The sequence below is a fragment of the Trachymyrmex cornetzi genome, unplaced genomic scaffold (assembly GCF_001594075.2).
Source record: "Trachymyrmex cornetzi isolate Tcor2-1 unplaced genomic scaffold, Tcor1.1 scaffold468, whole genome shotgun sequence".
Classification (NCBI taxonomy): domain Eukaryota; kingdom Metazoa; phylum Arthropoda; class Insecta; order Hymenoptera; family Formicidae; genus Trachymyrmex; species Trachymyrmex cornetzi.
This window is the reverse complement of record NW_017299487.1, coordinates 326066-348161: the sequence shown is the minus strand read 5'-3', so window position 1 is coordinate 348161 and position 22096 is coordinate 326066. Positions and strand designations below refer to the sequence as shown.

The window sequence follows — 22096 nt, the reverse complement described above, 5'->3', positions numbered from 1 at the left end:
GAGAGAGAGAGAGAGAGAGAGAGAGAGAGAGAGAGAAAGAGAGCCATAGAGACCTTATAACGCAAGAATAATACGTAATGCATATTAATGTTAACAAATTCGATGCACAAAAGTGAAGAAACTTTTTGTCTTTACAGTTTATTTTTCACAACAAATAAGTATAACAATAATGTAAAAAATAATATATTTAAATGTGAAAAAGTATTTAGTAACATTTAAGCACGTAAGCGCGCGAGAGATTAATTACATTACATATTGAAGTATTGATTATTCAAAGTCTCTATTCATAACATTGGCGAGCTTTTACGAATGGTATTACGGATTTGCTCGCGGGGCTAGTATAGCGAACAACGCTTATCGCATTTGTACCAGATGCAAATAAGCCTTCCACCTCGATTTTCGTCGTCGTGACAATCGGCGAGAACGTGTCGCCGATGCAATGGCGAGTACGCTATTATGTCGGTAACGACCTGAGAATCTGGGTATTATGCAGCAATTGGCCTTACTTGGCGCCACGACAAGTTCGCATTTAGTATTCGGCGCCGATCCACGTCGAGTACACTGTGTGCGTTAAACAGCCTTTCGGAAATTCCGCATTGCAAACGCGTCAGGAACGCCGGGAACGCGATTCTTTCTCAGGCAGGTTCATTCCGTGCGACGGATCGCGGGATAACAGGTGGCACGAATAAAGGCACGAGGATGCAGCGAAAGTAAATATAAACGTGCTAGCTTGTGGTCGCGAATTTAACGACCACCCGTAATTCCAGAGGCAAAACGAGCAACGCGTTTCGCACGCATCTCGGGTCATATACGAGCTGTTAAATGGCAGGGTGGATTGTAACTTTCTTAAGCACAGATTTTTGCATAACGCATAAGGCGTATAAGAAAATCAACTAGAATCCTTCATTTCATGGAAAGGAATCATTCTGATTGATTGATGTTTTTATACCTTATGCTTTATGCGTTATGCAAAAGTCTGCATTCCCCACCATTATTTTGGGAAACAAAAGAGTTTGCGCTTAATTTAATTTCATTCTACTCTCCTCGATAAGCAAAACAAAATATGTACTCCCTAAATTTTTTGGAGTGAATGAAAATTCTGTCACTTTTTTTTCCTCTTTAAAATATTTCACTCTTTTGAGACTCACTTCAAAGAATTTAGGAAGTAAGCTTTCACTTCCTTTTGGTATTGCACTGATGTAATTGCACGAGAATATATAGACGCGAATGTTCGTGGTTGCAAAATTATACAAAATAATCGGTAGTAGGAGCAATGCAACCTTAACCGGCTGCAGTTTATTTATAAAGTGTTCTTGAAGTCGCGTACACGGGCGAAATATTTTCGTTTTATCTCGACATCCTAAATATATTCCGCAAAATCTGAAGATACCATGTGCTGTGCGGGATTCTTCCAAGTTATTTTCACCGATCAGCTCGTTTAACACGCGCTAGCCACCATCGATCGAATGGATAGCCAATCGTATCTATTAAAATTATTAATTTATGAAGAGAATCGATCAATCATATGGATTAATGAACGCAACATAGCAATGGTTGCATATATTGCGCATCGCGTGAGATTGGAGCAGACTATTCTTAACGTAAAGATTGAATCTTTATGAATTACTTATATGAAAGGAGAAATGTTCCAAAGCCAATTTATTATAGATATATGTTTTGCTAAATAACTTTGTCAAAAATATAGTAGGAGGAAATTATAATAAAAAAGGTTTTAGATAATAAAATAATATGACGTATTGAAATATAAAAATTGTACATTAAATCGATGCATATACGTGACATAAATGATTATTCTAAAAATTGTATTATTTATTCTGACAAAAACAATCAAAGAGATTTTAAAATGTTCAAAATGTGAAATATTGTAAAATTTTGGGAAATTAATATAGATATACATTGGATTGGTGAAACATATTTTGCACTTCCACATTTTTCATATTTCAAATATTGTCATTCTGACGAAAAGTAATTGTTCGTTACGCATAACGTTTTTCCTCCTTCTGTCATTCGCAGGTAGATACCCCGTGGGTTTGTTTTCGAGGTACCTCATTCGAAAAAAATAGATTAATAGTCTTCGAATGTAGACCGGGTATTTATTTGAATAAACTCCTGTTTAGGTGGATATGCAAATAAAATTGTGGTTCATTTATTGCACACACCGCGCGTACCGCTTACTTTGTGTTAGCTATCGTTCCACCGTATAATACGCATCTCCGCTTGATTACGTGCTGTTGATACCGCACTCGATACTCGTAATCATGTTAGATTCAATTTATTCGCATTGACCGCATCAGTATCCTGAAATTGTTTGTTAATAAATAATTTCTTTAATGTTTCATCTAATCCACTAATAATTAATCAATTAGTTTCTCTACCTTATCTATAACTGAATTATTAATCTTATATATTCATTAACTATATATATAGTCCCTATATTAATTTTTATTTGCAAATTATTATCAAGCTTTTTCGTACTAAAATGTACACATGTTTTTTGTTGATTCAAGTTTTTTGCCAATTTTTTCTCGTTAAAAATGTTTTCATCTGGATGTTGAGCATTTTGGCGGGAAAAAGGTTTTTGTCAGAAAGAATAATTAGTTCGAAAACTGCGTGCACGTTGAAAGTTCATAACAACCGAGAGATCGAGTACTCCGGCAAATTCCAACGTCTTCGTCGTCGTCATCATGCAATGTGGCAGTTCTCATGCTTGCACTCCGTATCCGGTTCACGGACGTAGGTCCGGATGAATCAGCACGGAAAAGCGTTGCTTTATTTTCATTGCGAAAGAGAACCCCGTCACTGACAGCTACGACGACGACGGCGTAAGGAGCAACGCTCGTGGCAGTGGGTCGCCTGCATTTGTGTCAAGATCAACTAACTTTGTTCGCCTGTGTGAGCATCATCATCATCACTGCGACGGCGTGGACCAAACGTTTATGCAGCTAGTGTGTCTCACATGCGTCGGTTTAAAAATACCCAATAGGCCGCTGCTCGCAACATCCCCGTTTCTTTCCTCCCGAATAAATTCATGAATCAAAGCCAAGCCCGACAAACTAATCCCGATGAACGGAATCATATTAGAGAATTTGTTTTTGTTTTAATATCGTCAGCGTTAGTTTTCATTATTTCGTATATTTTATTTAAATTTGAAAAATATAATTTATTAATCGCAATTTTCCATCATTTTTTCAGCACTGGGCAAGATAGATTGAATTTGTAACGTCAAATTATACCCAATTTGAGTTATTTTTAATCATTTCTATAGATTTTACCAAGGTATTGGCTTATATTCAGTCTATTATTTGCTAAATGCATACGTTAATATGGATGTTGTTTACTTTGAAATCTAATCCACAGAAATGAATTGATTTATACTTTGACATACATGGAAATTAAAAATAACAGACTGTTATATTTTTTAATTTGGGAGATTGTGTTACCTATTTTGATATCTAATACGTGTACGTAAAGAATTATTACAAATCATATCAGTTTGCGAATAGTACACAATACAATGCTAATTTATCAAAGGTAAAGCTAATATTGGCAATGTAAATATTTAACTTAAATTGCAATTAATAAAGATTAAATCACTATAAATCCTTCAATTTAAGCTGCGATAGATTAACGCGCTGTCTTACAAAACGAGATTCCCGATTTAATCAGAAATATCTGTCCCCCTTACGATATAAAATGGAACGTCGCACGTGTCATACGGTTTCAACATTTTCGCTCGCCCCTTGAGAAAAGTTTTCATTACAAGGCTGTAAAAATGCATGAGGCCATTTATAATACTCAAGGGCGTTTTCATATCTCTGAAAATAAAGCTGATACGAGAGATTTATTTCATTTCCTTTACAATCTTCTTCAAAATTGTAGGAAACGCATCGGCATTTTAAGTCACGCGAGTGCAGCCGTCTCGAACGATGGAAGTTGGCTAGCTCGGTCCATACGATATGCATTTTCGACGTTATTTATAACACTTTTTTGTTTCATTTCACCGCCCGAACTACTTTCATTAAGGAGACCATCTTTTACCGAGACAATCTGCGTGTGAAAGCAGAAAAAAGAAAGAAAAACGCCCGTCAAAGTGCGCGGTACAATGGGGAATGTATAACTGGCAGTGTCATTGTCTCAGGCAATGATTAACGTGTCTGGGCTACATTGTCTACTCGGATATATGCTTTCGAATAAAATGACAACGCCATTCAACAAGCATCGACAAAGGGAAATGCTTATCCATTGAAAAAAAATACACGTAAGCGTTCTTCGCGATAAAAATGAGAAAATTAATAATTCGCCACTGGAAACGTAACTTTATTTTTTGCAACTCTTTATTTTTCCATGATGATATTATGAGGGTGAACTGGGGTGGCTTAATGACCCGTAAAAGCGCTATCATGGGCGAGCGAAGAAACGCTCGCGTTAATTGATTTCTTGCGTGACGATGGCAGACGTCAAGGCGCATGTCATTTGTATGATTACACCTGAGGCTAAACAACCTCTTGATCTCATTACGAATGAAATATGATTCGTTCTCTAAAGACACTACTGGAATATAATGTATCCTCATATAGGCTACTTTTCTGTACATAACGAACATTGTCCATAGAATTCATTAATGGTGTTATTCTAATACGTCATGTTCTGTTTCTCCTAGAAATAACACCGCATAATTCGAAAAACAAAATTGCATTAATCAAAATTAAATCGCGAATATTTACGTTGTTGAATATTGCGGTTTGCCTTTCAATTAACCTGTTAGTATTAAACATTTCTCCGACGCTGCGTTATTATTACTTTCTTTTCAATGTTATTCAATAATTTGTTTGATGCATGGAAGTTTTTGGACAATGTATATCAATGGCGATGCGTTTATTGTGCAAAAGTTTCGCTATCCGATGTTGCATTCCATATTCGCTACGGAATTCGGGACTATACTCTGTTATCTCTAATTCTCATTACGGATATAGATCAAGAGGCGGCATGCGAAAGTTAGAATTACCGATGTTTACGTATTGAAGTGCTTTATGAGTTGGTAGATTCGTTCAGATCAGTACCGTAATTCATTCCACGTGAAAATAGCGAAGTGTGTTCTAATATCCAGCGAGATGTTAGTATAATGCAAAAGAGAGTTTTCTTAAAATAATATATCATAACCATAATCTCATTTCTTCTCGAAAATATTCCCAAGCATTTTTAAAGTATCCTCGAGCTATTCAAAATTTGAGTGCGAGCTTATATATTTATGGTGATCTCGAGCGTGTCGCAAAATGCATTACAACTCCCCCAGACTTACGAGAATTTTCAGAACGCCTTTTCAACCTCTTGAAAACTACCTTAAGTCTCAGTGCGATCTTGAAGGTCTGAAGAGTTTCGAGAATATTTAGAACACTTTGCATTTGCTCTCAAGAATCTTGAGTGTTCGCACAGTCAAAAGTCTACGAAAACATGCCGTATAGAAGCTTCGGTTTTCTTAGCTTGTAAGTATTAGAAAAAAAAACACGAAAAGTAATTAAAAAATTAATCGTATACCTCAAGTGATACTCGCATTAATCGCTCATCATGATCGTGATTTAAAATCAGAAATATGAAAGAAAAAAAATCGAGCTTTCTTTTAATTCGAGATGCAAAGAAGAAATGTTTTTAAAATGATATCGAGACGAAAAGGCAATCAACTCGACGCTAAAAGCTTCTATGCTTCGAAAGGCCTTGAGAAAGCGTTCAGATTTATCGAATTATGCGCTTGATGTTCTTTACCAAGTGTCAATTGCGTAGTCGTTAAGTGGGGTCTTCAAATTCCGTGACCTGAATGCATAAAATTTATTTTCTTAATGGAAAATGCATTTACGATACTGATGCGGAAACTCGCGGAATTTCAGTGCACAACGGTGTCTCGTATTTACAAAAATAATACATTTCGTTTGATTGCGATGAAATATTCATTTTGTTTGTAGCTTTATTGTATTCATGACGATCACAGCTGAAAGAGTAAATATGAATCTAACATGTCGATATGAAAAATATATAAAGCACATGTAATCAATACTCGTCTCAGTTGTGTCAATAATTCATTACGGTTAGTATGGATATCATTCGACGTCGCAAATCGGATTTAGGTTTTCATTTTTCAAACGGTCGTAAGATAACATTGCAATTGGATTGGAATTACTCCGATTATTTTCTAACCAAGCTTCAACTCGTACGCTGTGTAAATTTTGTTGTTTACACAGAAAGAACGAGTTTATTAAGTATCTAAAAATTTAGTTAGATACAAAAAAATCCGAAAATAATTTTATTGGATCATCAAAAGTTATGTAGAAATCTCAAGCAATGCTGAAAAAGATTTGACATTTTAGCAACCAGTTCTGAGCGTGTCTTATATAATTATTTTAATGACTCAACAAAATTATTTTCAAATCTATATTTAGCTAAATTTTTAGATACTTCGGCAAAATCTTTCCGTGCATAATTCGTTCGTGTAATGCATTTGAGTCGCGATTAAATTCTAACAAAGGAAAGAGAAGAAGTAATCAGAAAAATCAGGACGCATCTTTTTAGATACCCGTAAGACGTTTTTTAATCGTTAGTATTATCTGGGATTAATCTGAGAAAAACGATAGTCGAAGCCGGGATGATTCATTAAGGAAAACGAGATCGCGGATTGTCTTACCGAAGGAGATGAGGCCGCTGTTCAGCATAGACAACTTTATCTGACTAGGAATAGAGGCGAGACTCTGTCCGGGATTTAGGTGACGTTTTCTGGGCGGTTTCTCCGGTGCTCGGGGCGCGCTTCTGCTCCTGTGGTGATGATGATGCTTCCTGTGCGAGTGGGAATGCGAGTGGGAACCGGCGGCGGTCGAAGCTGCGCCTGTACGATCGGAACCGACGCTGCTCAAACCGAGAACACCGCCGCCGCCGGTCGACTGCGTTCGTAAGGACGACATGCTCTGTAAAATTGAAAAAAAGAAAGACAAAATTAATGATGATATAAACGTAGAAACTGCAGTTTTATAAAATATTAAATACAGCGTTTGCATAAAATAATTTATTTCTGATAAATCGTTCCTCCTTTATCTAGCTTATATTCAAAAATTTCGAATTCTTTGCGAGTTCTTTCTTTCTTCATAATATTTTGAAACATCTAAGCCAGTATAATGATATAAAAATATTATTTTCTTAAAAGAAAGAAAAAGATAGGGAGAGAGAGAAATTATATTCTCTAGTTCTTATATACAGTTATGTAAACGACTTTAAGATCAGACTTCATAGAATTTTAAAATATTTTGAAATTAATCCTTTCAAAATAGAAGCTTTTTAACAAAAAAATTTAAAGAAAACCTTGTTTTTTAAGGGTCGTTGAATTCGATTCTGGTCTTAGAATTCTAAAATTCAAGTTAAAAATTAAATAATTTGATTATCATGAAACTTGGCTGTAGGAGTTCTTGATATCGCTAAGTTCGAATGTAACCTGAAAATGTCGAATTTCAAAAGGGTTGTAATCTCTGATGGAGAATCTCGATATCACGGGGCTCATAAAGTTTGGAAGTCAGTTTGAGAATTAGTACTAACTGTTTGCATAATATTGATAAGCTTCAAATAAAGTAAAACTGGAAACTTGATGTTACTTTGCAATCACAAATATTCCCTAAAATTGAATTTTATAATAACTATATTATATTTTATTTTTATCTGCTATATATTTATGAATTTACTCTTTTAATTTTTCTATTTTTAATCTCAAATTCGAATAAAGCATTATTAAATTACCCCATAAGCCAACTTTCATAAAAGTCAAACGAGTAGTTTTGCAAGATAAAAGGGGATGATTCCAAATAAGATCGGTCGTTCACAAAGAATGACTATTTTAGATATTTTAAAAGAAAATATATATATTGGAAACATTAGAAAATTTTTTTTTACCATTCACTTTGGCTCATCACGTACACTTTGTGAATAATTTCTGACAATTAGGATATTTTATCATATTACATATTTTCGACTTAAATAAATTATAAGAATACATTTAATTTCTTAATGGTGTCGCGAATCGACTAAGTCGCGATAATTTATCATGCATATGTTTTCTGCTCCTTTCACAAAAGGAGAGGGCAAATATTGAAAAAGATGTCAAATATTAATCTTCCTTCAATATTTGCATTCGAACGGCTTGTATGCCCAAGAGCCCAACGTTAAACGCCAGTCGACGCTGTTTGTGTCATACATGCTCACTATCCCCCGAAGGATTATCATTGTCCTCGCTACGATCCATCGCGCCTTGAAGCACATGGAGTGTGTGTATGACGTTCGCGTTGTTGCAGCAATCGCTGTTACATCAATCCGTAAAAGCGATTCTCATATTTCCCGAGGAATATATTTCCAGCGATGATAGCATGTCAGTGATAGGACTTGTTAAAGCCGCTCTGCGAGATATAATTATACGTTTTCCAAGTATCTCGAACAGGCCCGTTATTCGTAACTATTTTCCAGAAGATTCATCTATTCCCCGAGCGATCGTGACTTTCCGCTAAATTTCGCAGGTAAGCAGCAACGAGCATCTAAAACAAGCAACGTCTTGCTTTCTGAATGACTAGGTATGACTATCGTTGCACGCAATGTGGCAGAGAATAGAGATGGCCAGTTAGGCCAGCTGGCAACGTGACGCAGAAGATCGCATCGCATTTTCTTGTGTTTCCTCAACGCCTATATTTATCAGAATGCGTAATAAGTTAATAACCCCTTAATGTGCACCCTCGGTATCATTCTCGATGGTCAAAAGCGGCATTAAATGCCATTTAGTTTTTATCTGATAAAATTCAGAAACTGATAACTAAATAGGGAATAATCGTAAGAGAAGAATATAGATATTTTCTTGCTAAAACGATTGACAACACTTGGGAAATGTAGTAATTTTTTTAAGCAAAATGTTAAAAGGTTCTCTGATTATTATTTATGATTAAAAGTGACATCAATGAATTTAAGTACCAGATCTTTAATTTTAATCTAACGACAAAGTTGCGAAGTCGGACTAAAATTGAACAGTGGAAAGTCACAAGAGGCTAAATATGTTTTTAATGTGGAAACTTTGAAATTACTTGGAAATTGTTGTATGACTTACAAAGAGTGAACTAGAAGTGGAAACGCACTTTGAAATGCGATTTGTTACAAAAAAATAGTTTTTGTGTTTATATTAAGAATCTCAAACCCTAGAATCAGACAACCCTTAATTTTTCAAAACAATGTATGTAAAAATGTTGAAGTCGTATCGATTAATCACTTGGCAAGATAATGGATCTCATTGTTAGGGAAATGAAAAAAAAGTAAGTATTACGATATTCTAGGACCAATTGACTTTTTTCCCCTACACAGATGATATAAATACAATTCAGATTAATACTTTTTCATGACTACTTCAACAATGCATCAATGTTGTACGGGTCGCATTAATCGGAACTGTATTTATACAGTTTATCTATAGGATAAAAAGTCGGTAGTGAAATGTAATATTTAATTTTTCTAGATTAATACTTTTTCATGACTACTTCAACAATGCATCAATGTTGTACGGGTCGCATTAATACGAACTGTATTTATATAGTTTATCTATAGGATAAAAAGTCGGTAGTGAAATGTAATATTTAATTTTTTTTCTCTTTTCATTGAGCCAAGTGGTTAATCAATGTCCGCTGACATTAAAATTTTTACATTTGTTGTTTTTTAATTTAAATGTGTCTAAAGTTAAGATTTGGGATTTTTAATATGAGTACGAAGGACTATTTTTTGTAAAAATCGTAGCTCAAAAGTCCTATTTCGAGTCCTTTACTTCTTAGAAGTTCAATCAAGATCAATTAATCCTTATAAGTGCAGTTTTGAATCTTTTTTAAAACTGTTTGCAGTCATATTCAATTTATATTACAATACTTTTGAAGTTTGCTCTCGAAGTACGTTCATATTCTAACTACAGAATCTATAGACAAGATATTATTTCATCGCCTTCTTCCCTCATTGCATTTTCATTCAGTTTTCAAGCCCCGTCTATGTCTCTCTACTTTCCATTAGCAACGGCGTACTTTTAATCGCATTTGCATGCAGGAAAATCCGAGAAATAATGCCATTAAAAGCAGCGTAAGTTACTTTATTGACATAACTTTTTAGATTGAGTGTTGATAGAGCTTCAATTAATAAATTTAGTTTGTAACTACAGAGATACTACTTTTGTACAATTTTGCATCAAATGTAACAAATTCATTTCTTTTACAAACGTATCGAATTACTATATTTATATTACATATAGACTCTCATTTTGCACTTTTAATATGTACATAATATTTATGTTATATAGACTTTCGTTGTACACTTTTAATACCTGCGTAAAATCCATGATGCAAGTAAAAATTTTTGTAGGAAATTTCTCTAGAAGAGCCCTCCAGATTCTTGTCTCGAATTTGTAAAACAATCCGCAGTAAGTGGAATTTTTCAAAGAATGATCTCACAATTTCACGTACAATTAGTACAACGTGGAAACTATTTCTTTCTCAACAGCACTAAATTTCTCTTATTCACTTTCCACTAGCATAGAATAGCTCGAATTACTCGAACTCGAAGCATACGCGCGTCTTCTGAGAGGACAATTTGCGGAGACTAAGTTTCTTGCGAAGCCTCGTAATAAATCTTTCATGCAAATCGTTCGAAGTATTTTAATCTTTCAAAAGAGAACGTCAGTAGGGCCATCTTACCGACATATATACATATATATACAGTTTTCATTCTCTTTCTTATCAATTAAATCGATAGTTTTTAAAGGCATGCAAATCAATATTAATAAAGGAATGAAATTTATAGACCTTATATATATATGTTTCAAAAGTCCATATCTCATGAAGATAGTAACATCCTTTAGATGTAACTTTCACAGAAGTATTATTTATTGTACACTTGGCACCAGCCTCCGTCATGTCTCCCGATTTATCGCAAGAAACTGAAGAAGTTGAGGACCAAGTTGGGAACAGCATGGTTTCTTATAGAAATATTTAAATAAGCTCAACTGGGGCAGATTTTTTTGCGTTTCAAGCGGCTGCTGATTTCGTCGCGGCACAAATTTTTATTATCTATGTAGATTGTTATTAATTCGGCCAATTCCTCTGCGTACGATTTTTATTATTAAATTATGTTGCTGGCACTTGTGGAGTTTAATCCGTCACCGTCGCGTCCATTTCGAGCCTCGATAATGGATATTCCTAATGTAATGGTGCATATTTCAACAGTACTGCGTATCCGTGTATTCTCTTTAACAGTTTCTATCGAATTAAACGTAATAAAATGCGCGAAGGAACGTCGTATCGACAGCGCCTAATTGCGCACAATTAAACAATGGCTGCTCAATCGGTCGAAAGTTGGAACTCGGTTCTGACGCACAATGCTTTTTATCAAATACGATTCGCGCAAAATGTAATTTATAAGAATAAAAGTTTTACGTTTGCATGAAATTTTCGTCCGATTTTGATATTAATTTTTAAATCTGAAAATATTTGAAAAATCGTGGTAGAATGAAAAATATTTTATTTATGTTACATATGAATATGTATATGATGGTTACAAAATTACTATGCATAGTTTATAGCTTCAATGATTATAGTATATATTGCAATGGAACGGTCGACTGATTTGCTTAATCGACCAAAACTAGAAAGCCCTTTATTTCTCTGTATCTGAATTTCGCCATAACTGAATTAATTAATAATTAAGCAGACGGAATTATACGTGCTTGTGTGTGGAGCTCGTTCGAGAGGAAAAAGCTGACAATGTATTGCGTCGAGCTTTAATCTGGAAGTTGACACGCATTGACTCTGGTTATTAATAATGTCAACTTAATTATTGATTTTTTCTCCCTGATTCACCATTGATGCTCAAAGAATTTCATAAATTGAAATTGATTTTCGCGTTAATACGGTCGAGATAGAGTGAACTCAATCGCATTTGTTCCGCGTTTACAATAGCGGGTCATAAATTCGGATCTAAAAGTATGTACTTAATATTAGACAGCCTGTCATTTCGGCAAAGACACAAAGAAAAGAAGGGGAAAGAAAGCAAGAGGGAGAAAAGTCGTAGTCTTTTCCTTTTATGTCCCCTCACTGATATATATATTGTTCTTGCCGACGCTACCGTTCTCCTCTTTAAAAACTTTCAACTTTATTTTATCGCCTGACGGGTTGGTCGGGGGGATGACGGTGTAAAAATACTCGCAAAACACAGCACAGAAACGCTTCTTCTTCACACAACAGTCACACGTTGGAGAAATCGTCATCGACTTTTGCAGCCGCGCTGTCGGAGTTACGCAACTCTGCTAAAGATCACTTTCTTCTTATCCGCGTATTGTCCCGTAATTTATTGCTCTCGTTACGGTACGTGTTAGTTTATCCGTGCGTTAATTAAATTCAATTTGACGGTCTTGTGATTTAACTTCTCGCGCAAATGAATTATTCATGCATCGCATTATCGCATGTATTACTTTATCCTGGAAAAAAACTTGAGGAAAATATGGGGTGGTTTAATTACTTTTTTAGATACTTTAATTTTTAATAAATATATATTATCAAGTTTATAAGATTTTATAAAATATCTGCTATAAATAAGTTTCAATTTTAAATTTAAAGAGATTTGTATTATGAAAAGATATACTTTTTAATTCGAATAAGCGTGCAAAAGATTTCAATAAATCTACTGGTAATTTCGAACTTATTTTTGCGGAGACATTCTGCGAGTTCCTCGGCTATCGTTCGAAACAGCGTTTCTTTTGTAAACCTAAATGAAACCCGAGGTTTTGCTTGGCGTTCGGGATTATAATTACTTCTATTTGCGTTTCACTTCTATTTACATTTGTGGATGTGCCCTGGCAAAACTTACAGTAGCTTCTACGGTTGTTTACCGTTCTGAGAAAAAGAATGAAGAGGGACCTCCTCCCGATCGACTCTCATTATAATTTTACTGCTGTTATAATTTTACAACGTATTATGAAAGCATCAAGCGTGTGCACATTGGCATTTTCAAATAAAGTTTTATTTCTTTTGTATCATTTTTACACAACCTAATGGGAAACGAAATGTGAATGGTTTTACCTTTACAGGACTTGTCCTACAGGAATAAATTTTTCATATTCTAAATAAAATACGTGCAGCTTAATTCCTCTTTAATTTCAAGACAGCAAGATACAAAACATTTCATTACATTTATGACAAGTTTTATAATCAGAAATATAAATTTATTTACGTGTATGTTTATTAGTTTTTTCTTTTATTTTTTTTTACTACACAATCATGCAACGTTTTTTATTTTGTTTCTATATTAGATGTTACGAAAATATAATTATTTATATGCAGAAATTTGAAAATATATACTAATATGACTAAATTAGAATCTCAAGGAAGGTAATTTTACGCGGCGGAGCAGGTATGAGAGGAGATATTTTAAGAATATATTACAGTAAACAAAAGGCGATTCATTCGAAATAATTCACAGTGCTTCCGTTGAAAATTCATAGGTAATGGGACCAATTTCATAGTTTCATGAGGAAAGTTCTCAAGGTACCGCGTGGGCATCTGCACTCGTGGAGGATATTTTTAAACGTTTTGTAAACAGTCAACACGAGAGAACCCTTGCCTCTTTCGAAGGACGGTTATTGACCACACTATCGAGCCTCTGAATTCTTGTTCCGAGGTTGCTATCGCCATTCCGTCGGTATAAACCGTGCAAACCTATGGCGCCAATGTTATCAGTTCCATTCCGCAAAGCGATACTGTAACGATCGTGGCAATTTTAGCTTTGCACTTCGTAACAATTCACTTTGTTATTTTTGCAAGCGAGGTATAATCTTGAAATATCGCTAATACTGTATAAAAATTCTTAGAAAGACTCGAGTAAATTAATATTTGATTTGTAATGTTCCAATCGGATATTACATAGCTATGTTACAATATTTGACGTTTAATTTTGTTTAGGAGCGTATGTCTGTATGAGGGTTTAATGTGATACTAATTGAATGTGAAATTGAAGTTATCTCAAAATAATTTCAACAATCGCAGTTTCTTGAAAAACGAGAAATTCTCAAATTCTCAAATTTAATTTTCAGTTTAAGTTTCTTCATGATGTTCCGATATCACTGTACTGCAGTGATTCCAAAATCAATATGGAGTGCAGCAAACAAAACCCAGATGTTTGGCTCTTCGTCAAGTCGACGCACAGAGATGGAAATCATTTATTTGTTCTCATTCTGCGTCACGATAAAAAAGTCAAGGCGAAATAGCATTTTATTGATCACATATATATAAAAAATTAATTTCAATATCTTTTAACAAGTCTACTTTAGCGGATATATAGAAGAAAATTATGAAAACTGTTATCTCACAGAATTATATTCGCATATCCGTGAAAAACTGATTCAACAAACAACTATTATAAATTGTATTATATATTGTCGTCTATTCTCTGTGACAAGATCCTTGCATTAATTATATAGAAAATTAGATCCGTGTGAAGTAAGTTAACTTTTAGGCTCAATAATAGATAGTTTATGAGCTTATTCTTTAAAGCTTTTAGAGTGAATTGTCTAGTGTGAATCACTTTGAAGAGTAAAATCTCAGTTCGAAGAGTGAAATCTTACTCTTAAAGATTGAAAATTGAGTCATTCTTTTTCAAGACTGGCTCAATTTTCACTTTTTAGAGTGAGATTTCACTCGAAAGAATTTAGAGAGTAAAAACTCTTATGTCTGTATAATATTATTTAGTTTACCGCATTATAAGCTACTACATTATATGTGAAAATTTCCTCATTTCATCGGAACTCAATTTACCATAGAATTAGTTTGGGATCCTTTTCGATAAAATGGATGATTCGCTGACATATTTAAGATAGAATTATTTGGTAAATTTATTGATGAAATGCTGAATTTTAGCGCGCGCTGCGGATGGTTACAGCAGTTAAATACAAGGGACGATGGACCGGTCATGTAACAGGCTAATCCACTGGGGAGGCCGCTCAACAACTCTCCGCATCTACTAGCTTAAATCTGTACGTTATACAACATGTGGTTTTTGTATGATTTCATCAATCGCTTTAAATTATTTATTAGAAATAAATTTATACGCAGACAAATCCAGTTTCGAGAGAGGTCGATATTGAATTCCCAAGTGACTGTTTATATTTCAATAAGAGGAATAGTAGGTTTGAAGGGTCTCGAGGTTAAAAGCGCTTAAAGCTTCCATGCGCTAGCTAGCTCCAAGATCGAAGTCTGCTCTTTCGATGCACATGTTTTTAAATACATCTTTCCCGAAAGACGTTGCTCCCACATGAAAGTCGACGAGCTAGCACTCGAGAGACTAGCAATCGCGATCTCTGTTTCTACGAAGAATTACAGTCGTATTGTCATTTAATGTCAAGCACGTTTGTCGTAGAACGTGATTATATACCTTTCTTTTTCTTTCTTTTATTTAATTCTAGAATGCTATCGCTGTTGATCAGAGCGTTTTCAGAGCGCATTTGCGAATGTCTTGAAAATGCTTGCTGCTGCTGAGAAATACGATGAGACGCAATTATTCCGACTTTAATTATAACTTGATTGTCATCGTCAGGAAAATCAAAGGACGTGACTGACGTTAGTGTCTATCCTTTGAATCGCAAATAGAAGATGGAAGACGTGTCACGTGCACGCCTGTCTAAATTCATGTGAATGGAGTACGCTGTCGCCGCAAACGCCTCGTAAATTTTGCGAATCGTTTTCACGCGGTAATTAACAAAACGGATTGTCGCTTAGAAGACCCTCACAAGACGCATACCGTACATACTCCGGCAATTTATCACAGAACAATAACTGCGTAAACGTTTAAGCCGGAGAGTTACAGCCCTTTCAGGTTGGTCGCTCTTAACAGCCCGTCGTCGCTGAATAGTCGACAGATTTATGTATGCTTGTAGAAACGTGTACGAGTACATAATCGATAATCATCTGGAATTCGTAAGCCGTTCTCTACACTGCCGTATCTTTATTCCTAATTACTGGTAATACGAGGCACGTCGTTATTTCCTACGAGGCGCGCATCGCTTACTTCGTATTTAAGCTCGGTACAAAAGAGAGCAGCTTGCAACGTTATAAATGAGATGTTACAAAGAAAATGCAAAGTCGTATACGTTAATTACGCAACGTTATTATATAGATTTGTAACCTGTTTTATATGACTAATCACGACTATATGTTTACTTTACGTATACACGTTATGTGTTTCATAAAGCAGATCGCGTATCTTAACAACTTCATAACTGCCACCGCGAGATACAACGCCAAATTTTCCATTGAAAATGTGCATCATTAAAGTAACCGACGACGTTTTTTGTTATTGCAGAATAAGTTTTAAAACTTTGAATAAGAATATACAATTGCACAACCGCGTCGTAATGTAATGAAATTAATGAAGGTAATTAAATTACCTAACAATGGCAAGTCTTCAAATATATGTAATACATTAAATTATGTTGAATATTGAGTCAATAAATCCATTTACGTATGAAATATATTTGTTTTTAGAATTAGAAAAATCTTAAGAAAAATTTAACTTATCTTAAATCTTTGAAAAAATTCTTAAATAAAATATTTTTTCATTTTTTTGGCATTATTATTGTACAAGTTTATTTTTTTACAAATTTAGTAATGTTTCTTTTTGCAATTTTATCTGTACTATGTAATAAATTGTGCATCAAATGACAATATACTTTGAAAATGTCCATACGTGATATAATCTGACGTGTAACATGATAGAGAGTAATTTAATACCATTCCGTTAAATATACAATTTCCTATCATCATATATTTACGTGATATCATCAAGTTTAGATTATTATATAAGACAAATATTTATAGCGCAGCATGAAAATATTTATAAAAGTATGATTATAATCCAGAGAGGATAAAAATTACGACAGAGGAGAGAATTCTAGCCATTTATCTCAATATACATCGCGTGATTTTCTCTTTCCTATTAAGGACTCACACGATGACTGGATTAGCGGCGACAATATCGTGCATAAATCTTGATCCACCTCGCATAATTGCTCTTGAGGTCGTACATACCAGATTCCGCGGCCTAATAATTTAAATCGTGCATGAATCAGCGCGGACGCGTAGAATTCCGGCTGAAAATAATTCGCTCACGGTTTCGAATGGGACGAAGGGAAGGAAAAATGTAAGAATGGGCGTGAAATTAATGCTTCGGCACACATATATCGGTATCCCTCACGGGAAACGCAAGCCGGCGATAAATCCAGCGTCCGTGAGATATAAGGCAGGTATAAATAAAGCGCGCAAAATAACTGGCATTTTTAACCCGTCGATCTCCCCCGCGCCACCGTCAGAAGAAGAAACCCGTCCTCTACGAAAAATCGCGGGATACATCGAACGAATATATACGCCTCATCCTACTCGATCTACTTGCCCATATATCCCAACTATTTCTTCCTGTATATCGCAGCTCTCGCATTCGATACTTGCCGGCAAACACAGCCGCTGATGCGAGTAAATAAGACGATAAATTTACGACGGCGAATTCCTTTTCCGACCCCGATAAACATACTCGCCAATTGCCAGATACTCATTTATCGTCGGGATAAACCCTTCGGATGTTCGATTCCCTTAGAAAGTTCAAGTAGTTAATCATGTACGTTTTTCACTGACAGATAATTTATGACGCAATTATCCGATTTTTCATTACGTCCTTTGTTAGTATAAGAATTAACACTATTCAAGCTGTCCTCAACGATGATTGATTACCGTGACAATTACTAACGACCGTTGTAAAAGTTATCGAGCATTATATATCCTGCAGTTACGTTTGCATTTAGATTGAGAGTCATTTTTTTTATTATCCTTCTTCCGCAGGCTAAGCATCTTATTTTGAGATTATTTCACGTAGACACCAGGCAGTCGATTGTGTATCTTGAAATGAGATGAAAATTACAAAAATGAGCGAATTTTTTTTTTTATTAGAATATTAATAATTTTGTTGATCTCAATTCTTAATAAATTGCTCATTTTTGTAATTTTCAAGATACACAATTGACCCCCAAACAAAGATTTGCAGCGGAATCGACAATCGATACGACACTTGACGTCTCGCGCATTTTTCTGCCTCAAGCACCCACATGAGATCTATTATTCTGATCTCTTCTGTTTCTGAATACTTAACCTGCTCATTTTTAAGGCAAAATGATTTAAATGTTTTTGATATTGATTTTTAGACGAAAAATGAAAAGCTCTTAAAAGTTCAAGAGTGTAATTTAACAAATTGGTATAATAATTGATAGATTTTATAATTTTACATATGGCTTCATGCTTTATTATAACTTCTGTAAATTTATAGTTTCTTATATTATTATATAATTTATATCGTATACGTATGTAAAATTTTGTGTAATATAATATTTATTGTGATAAAATATAGAATCTGAGAGTAACTTGAGATAAATTACGAGTCAAGCATTTCGCGTGTTACCCCAGGAAATACTGCTGACTCAGTGAGGTCCATTAGTCGCGAACATTTCAAATTTTCCGACATGCTTCGGCCACTCGTCGTTATTTTCACGAACTGTGCACTTATGGCACTTAAATCGTATACAGACGCAATACAGTGTATGCAAAGAGAGTCGGTATTTTCTGCAAAGTGTAAATTTTATAACGGATTTCAAGAGTCAGAAATTAAAAGTCAACAAAAAGATGGTTAACTTTATAAACGACATTTTTATTAAAGTCCATTAAAACGTAAATTTCTTTTTGCCAAGTTATGTATTTCTTATTGCAATTAGTTTGGAATTTTTAATATTGAATAACAAATTTTACTTTGTAACTCTACTTTAAGCTCTGCTTCTTAATGAAACGTCAGTTTCATATTTATTGAGAAATTATATTGATCGAAGGAAAGCGCGCATGTTTTGATGCATTCGATATAACGGATATAACGGACGTTTGTGCATTCATAGTATACACGTATTATTTCCAGCGAGAATTCGCGTGTCACTGACACGTGTGATAGCGGAGCCGTTGCACTTTTCCGTACGTCAACGTTCGAGATTGATGCTGACGAGATTTGATGAAGACGATGTCTCACGAAGGCACAGAAACGCGATACTGCACTTTTTTATGCGTATTGACTGCAAAAAATATTGAGCTCTGCAATTAACATTTATTTTCGAAGTTTTGCTTTCTGTGCACTTATCGGACAAAAATTATAAAAATGCAATATCGCAAAGATTTGCATTATGCGATCACTAAGACTGCATAACGATCGATCGATCGATCGTTAATATATTGACAAACATCATTTGAAGATTGAAATTTAGCTGTCTTTACGTTGATTGATTTTCATTTTCAAGTTGATAGAATGAATTAAGCCATGTAATTACAAGAAAAATTAATATATACAAATAGCTGAATGAGGCTAAAGATTTGAATGTTTTTTTGTTAATTTTTTCATATCCATTGGATTAATTCCTTTTTTTTTGTAGGCAATGTCAATTATTCTCCCAAAAATTACACATTGTCAGAACCATATGGAAATCCTTCGGAAAGATATCCGAGCCGACTCAATAAACGTCAACGTGAGAGATCTTCGCGTCACGTGCGAGCGTTCGAAAGCGTTATAATTTCGAGTATAATTCTCTGCAGCCGCGATATATAGATGTTCGAAGAGAAGAAATGAATTTCTATGATTTCGACAAGCCAAGAATAAACAATTTTATTTTTTTTTTTAAGTAATAAAACGTTTGTTGCAGCAAGCTTCATTATTATGAAACTATCGTTTAACTTAACGAAAATCGGGCTATAAAAGATATGATGCGACGCAGGAAAAGTATATATAAAAGCCAATTAACAATAATTACTGTTTATCATGTTGCAAATAGAGTTAGTCAAAATTATGCGATCTAGAATAAAACGGAGCGTCTCTAATGAAAGTAATTAATTAAGATCGCCAGTGTCATCAAGCTTAAAAGAATTAATTACACCAGCATTCAATTAATTAACTTTTTAACCGAATCACAATTTATAAGTGATGAAACGAGGTAGAGCTAACGATAGTCTACCAGTACCGAAACTATCGTCTCTTCGCGGTCCGACGTTTGATCATTTTTGCACGCGATCAGTTACTACTTCGGTCGACTTGTTATCGAATAGAACGATGTTGACATTGCTCAACTATCGCGTCGTCTCTTTCATTTCCTCCTTCAATTTTATTTTAATTAGAGAATTTGTAGGATTTCAATTAAGGCGGCGATTTTCCTGGTGAAGGAAACGTGTGTGTGCTTTATATGCGAACGTCGAAATTCCGCTCGGCGCCATGCAGAGTCTCACGCTCTTACGAGCCGCCGTCTCGTCGTCGTCGCCATGCAGTTACATCATCGAAAACAACGCGAAAACGTATAGTATAGTATATTTCCCACACGCCAACGCGAGCGTAACAAATTACATAGCAAAATTTATAACGTCGAGCTACGAGTTTGTCAGAGATTCGACTTCTCCGTTTTCAACGATAACGAATACTGAAATGTGAAAAATTGTAAGAGAAAATGCAGATGTTTATTAAAATTTTTATCAAATTAAATTAATATTACCACATTTTTTATTTTTTATTTGATAATATGAACAAAATTAACAACACATTTGTAAAATTATTTACATTACATTTACATTTACATAAATTAAAAATACATTTGTACTTGTGCAAATATATTTATTTTGTCATTGTTATTAATTCATAAATTTATGACACAAACACACACACACACACACACACGCAAACACACTGTAGTTATTTATTCCTGATAACGCTTTTGCATTTGAAATATTTATATATTTATATATTTTCTCGTTTTTCCATTATTTAAAATGTACATTTAAATAAACAGCTCCTAATAATTTTTCACATTCTATTTCTATAAATTTTACCGGAAAATATGCATGATTGAAACTTTCAGTGTGACATTTCGAGACAAATTCTGAAACTTAAGGAAACCAATTTTCTTTGTGAAAATTGCAACTCGTCGTTTTCAGTTTATTTCCAGCTTTATTGTTCGTATAGATGCACCTGGAGCGCTTTCAAAAGAAACATACATTTTCCGTCTTCTCGTTAAGCGTTAAACGTGGAAACGTGACTTCGCTGTAGCTACGGGCTCCGACCAGTCACGTTCAACATTTCGTTGTTGTCATGCAAGTACCGCTCCGGCTCGTTACACCAGACCAAATAACGTTTCAACACTTGCTCGATCCTTCCTACGCGTCTTCCGCTACATCCTAAATCCATCTACACAGTACACAACATCTATCGTGACAGGTGATTGTAACGTACCATATGACGCGGCTGCTTCCGAGTTTGACGATCTATCGCAAGTCTTCCGCGACTCCGTGCAGTCCTTCTGGAATCCAGTGGATACCGAACGTCCTAAGACCACCGTACACTGACTCTTCTTCGATCAGCAACGTGTACCACCACTCTAGTGTCATCCAAGCAACAACCTCCGGGACCAAGATCGCGCGACGTCTCTCGCTCTCCTCGATCCCGGATCGACCGATCCCAGTATTGGCGATCGATCGATCGCCGGCCCAGAGTCTCGATCACCCCCGAGTCAACGACTGTTATATGCTTGGTTTCCGGTTCTCTCTCTCTCTCTCTCTCTCCCTCTCCCTTTTGCGCGCACTGATCATTCACCCACCACCACCACCAGGCACGGCACGACGCGACGGCGACGACGGGTGGCGACGACGACGACGACGACGACGTGAACGATCGCGAGGTCGGTGGCGGACTGGCGCGGGGCAACGCGCGAGTCACCGTCGACGACGAGTCGAGTCGCTCTGATGAGGAGATCCTGGGGGGCCGTCAGGCTGGCTGGCGGGTGGGACGCGAGGGTTGCTAGTGGAGAGAGAGAGAGAGAGAGGGAGAATGAGAGGTCGAGAGCGGCGGAGCGGACGTTCAAGAGGGGAGGAAGGGACGACGGCGTCGGCGTCGGTTCTTCGCCGAGGGCGTGGTCCTGGTGACGAGCGCG

General features: G+C 35.5%; 1 protein-coding gene across 1 annotated transcript in view; it reads right to left on the bottom strand.

Moving 5' to 3' along the window:
- The window catches only part of Ptp36E (protein tyrosine phosphatase 36E), a 64289-nt gene extending 42371 nt beyond the window's left edge, over positions 1-21918 (bottom strand). Inside the window, exons 1-2 of the mRNA XM_018513358.1 lie at positions 21400-21918; positions 6695-6971 (exon numbers count right to left, since the gene is read on the bottom strand). Of these exons, the coding sequence (XP_018368860.1) occupies positions 6695-6971; positions 21400-21402 (280 nt within the window). The 5' untranslated portion in view covers positions 21403-21918. The remainder of the gene's footprint in view (positions 1-6694; positions 6972-21399) is intronic.
- Between the last annotated feature and the right edge of the window lie 178 nt (positions 21919-22096).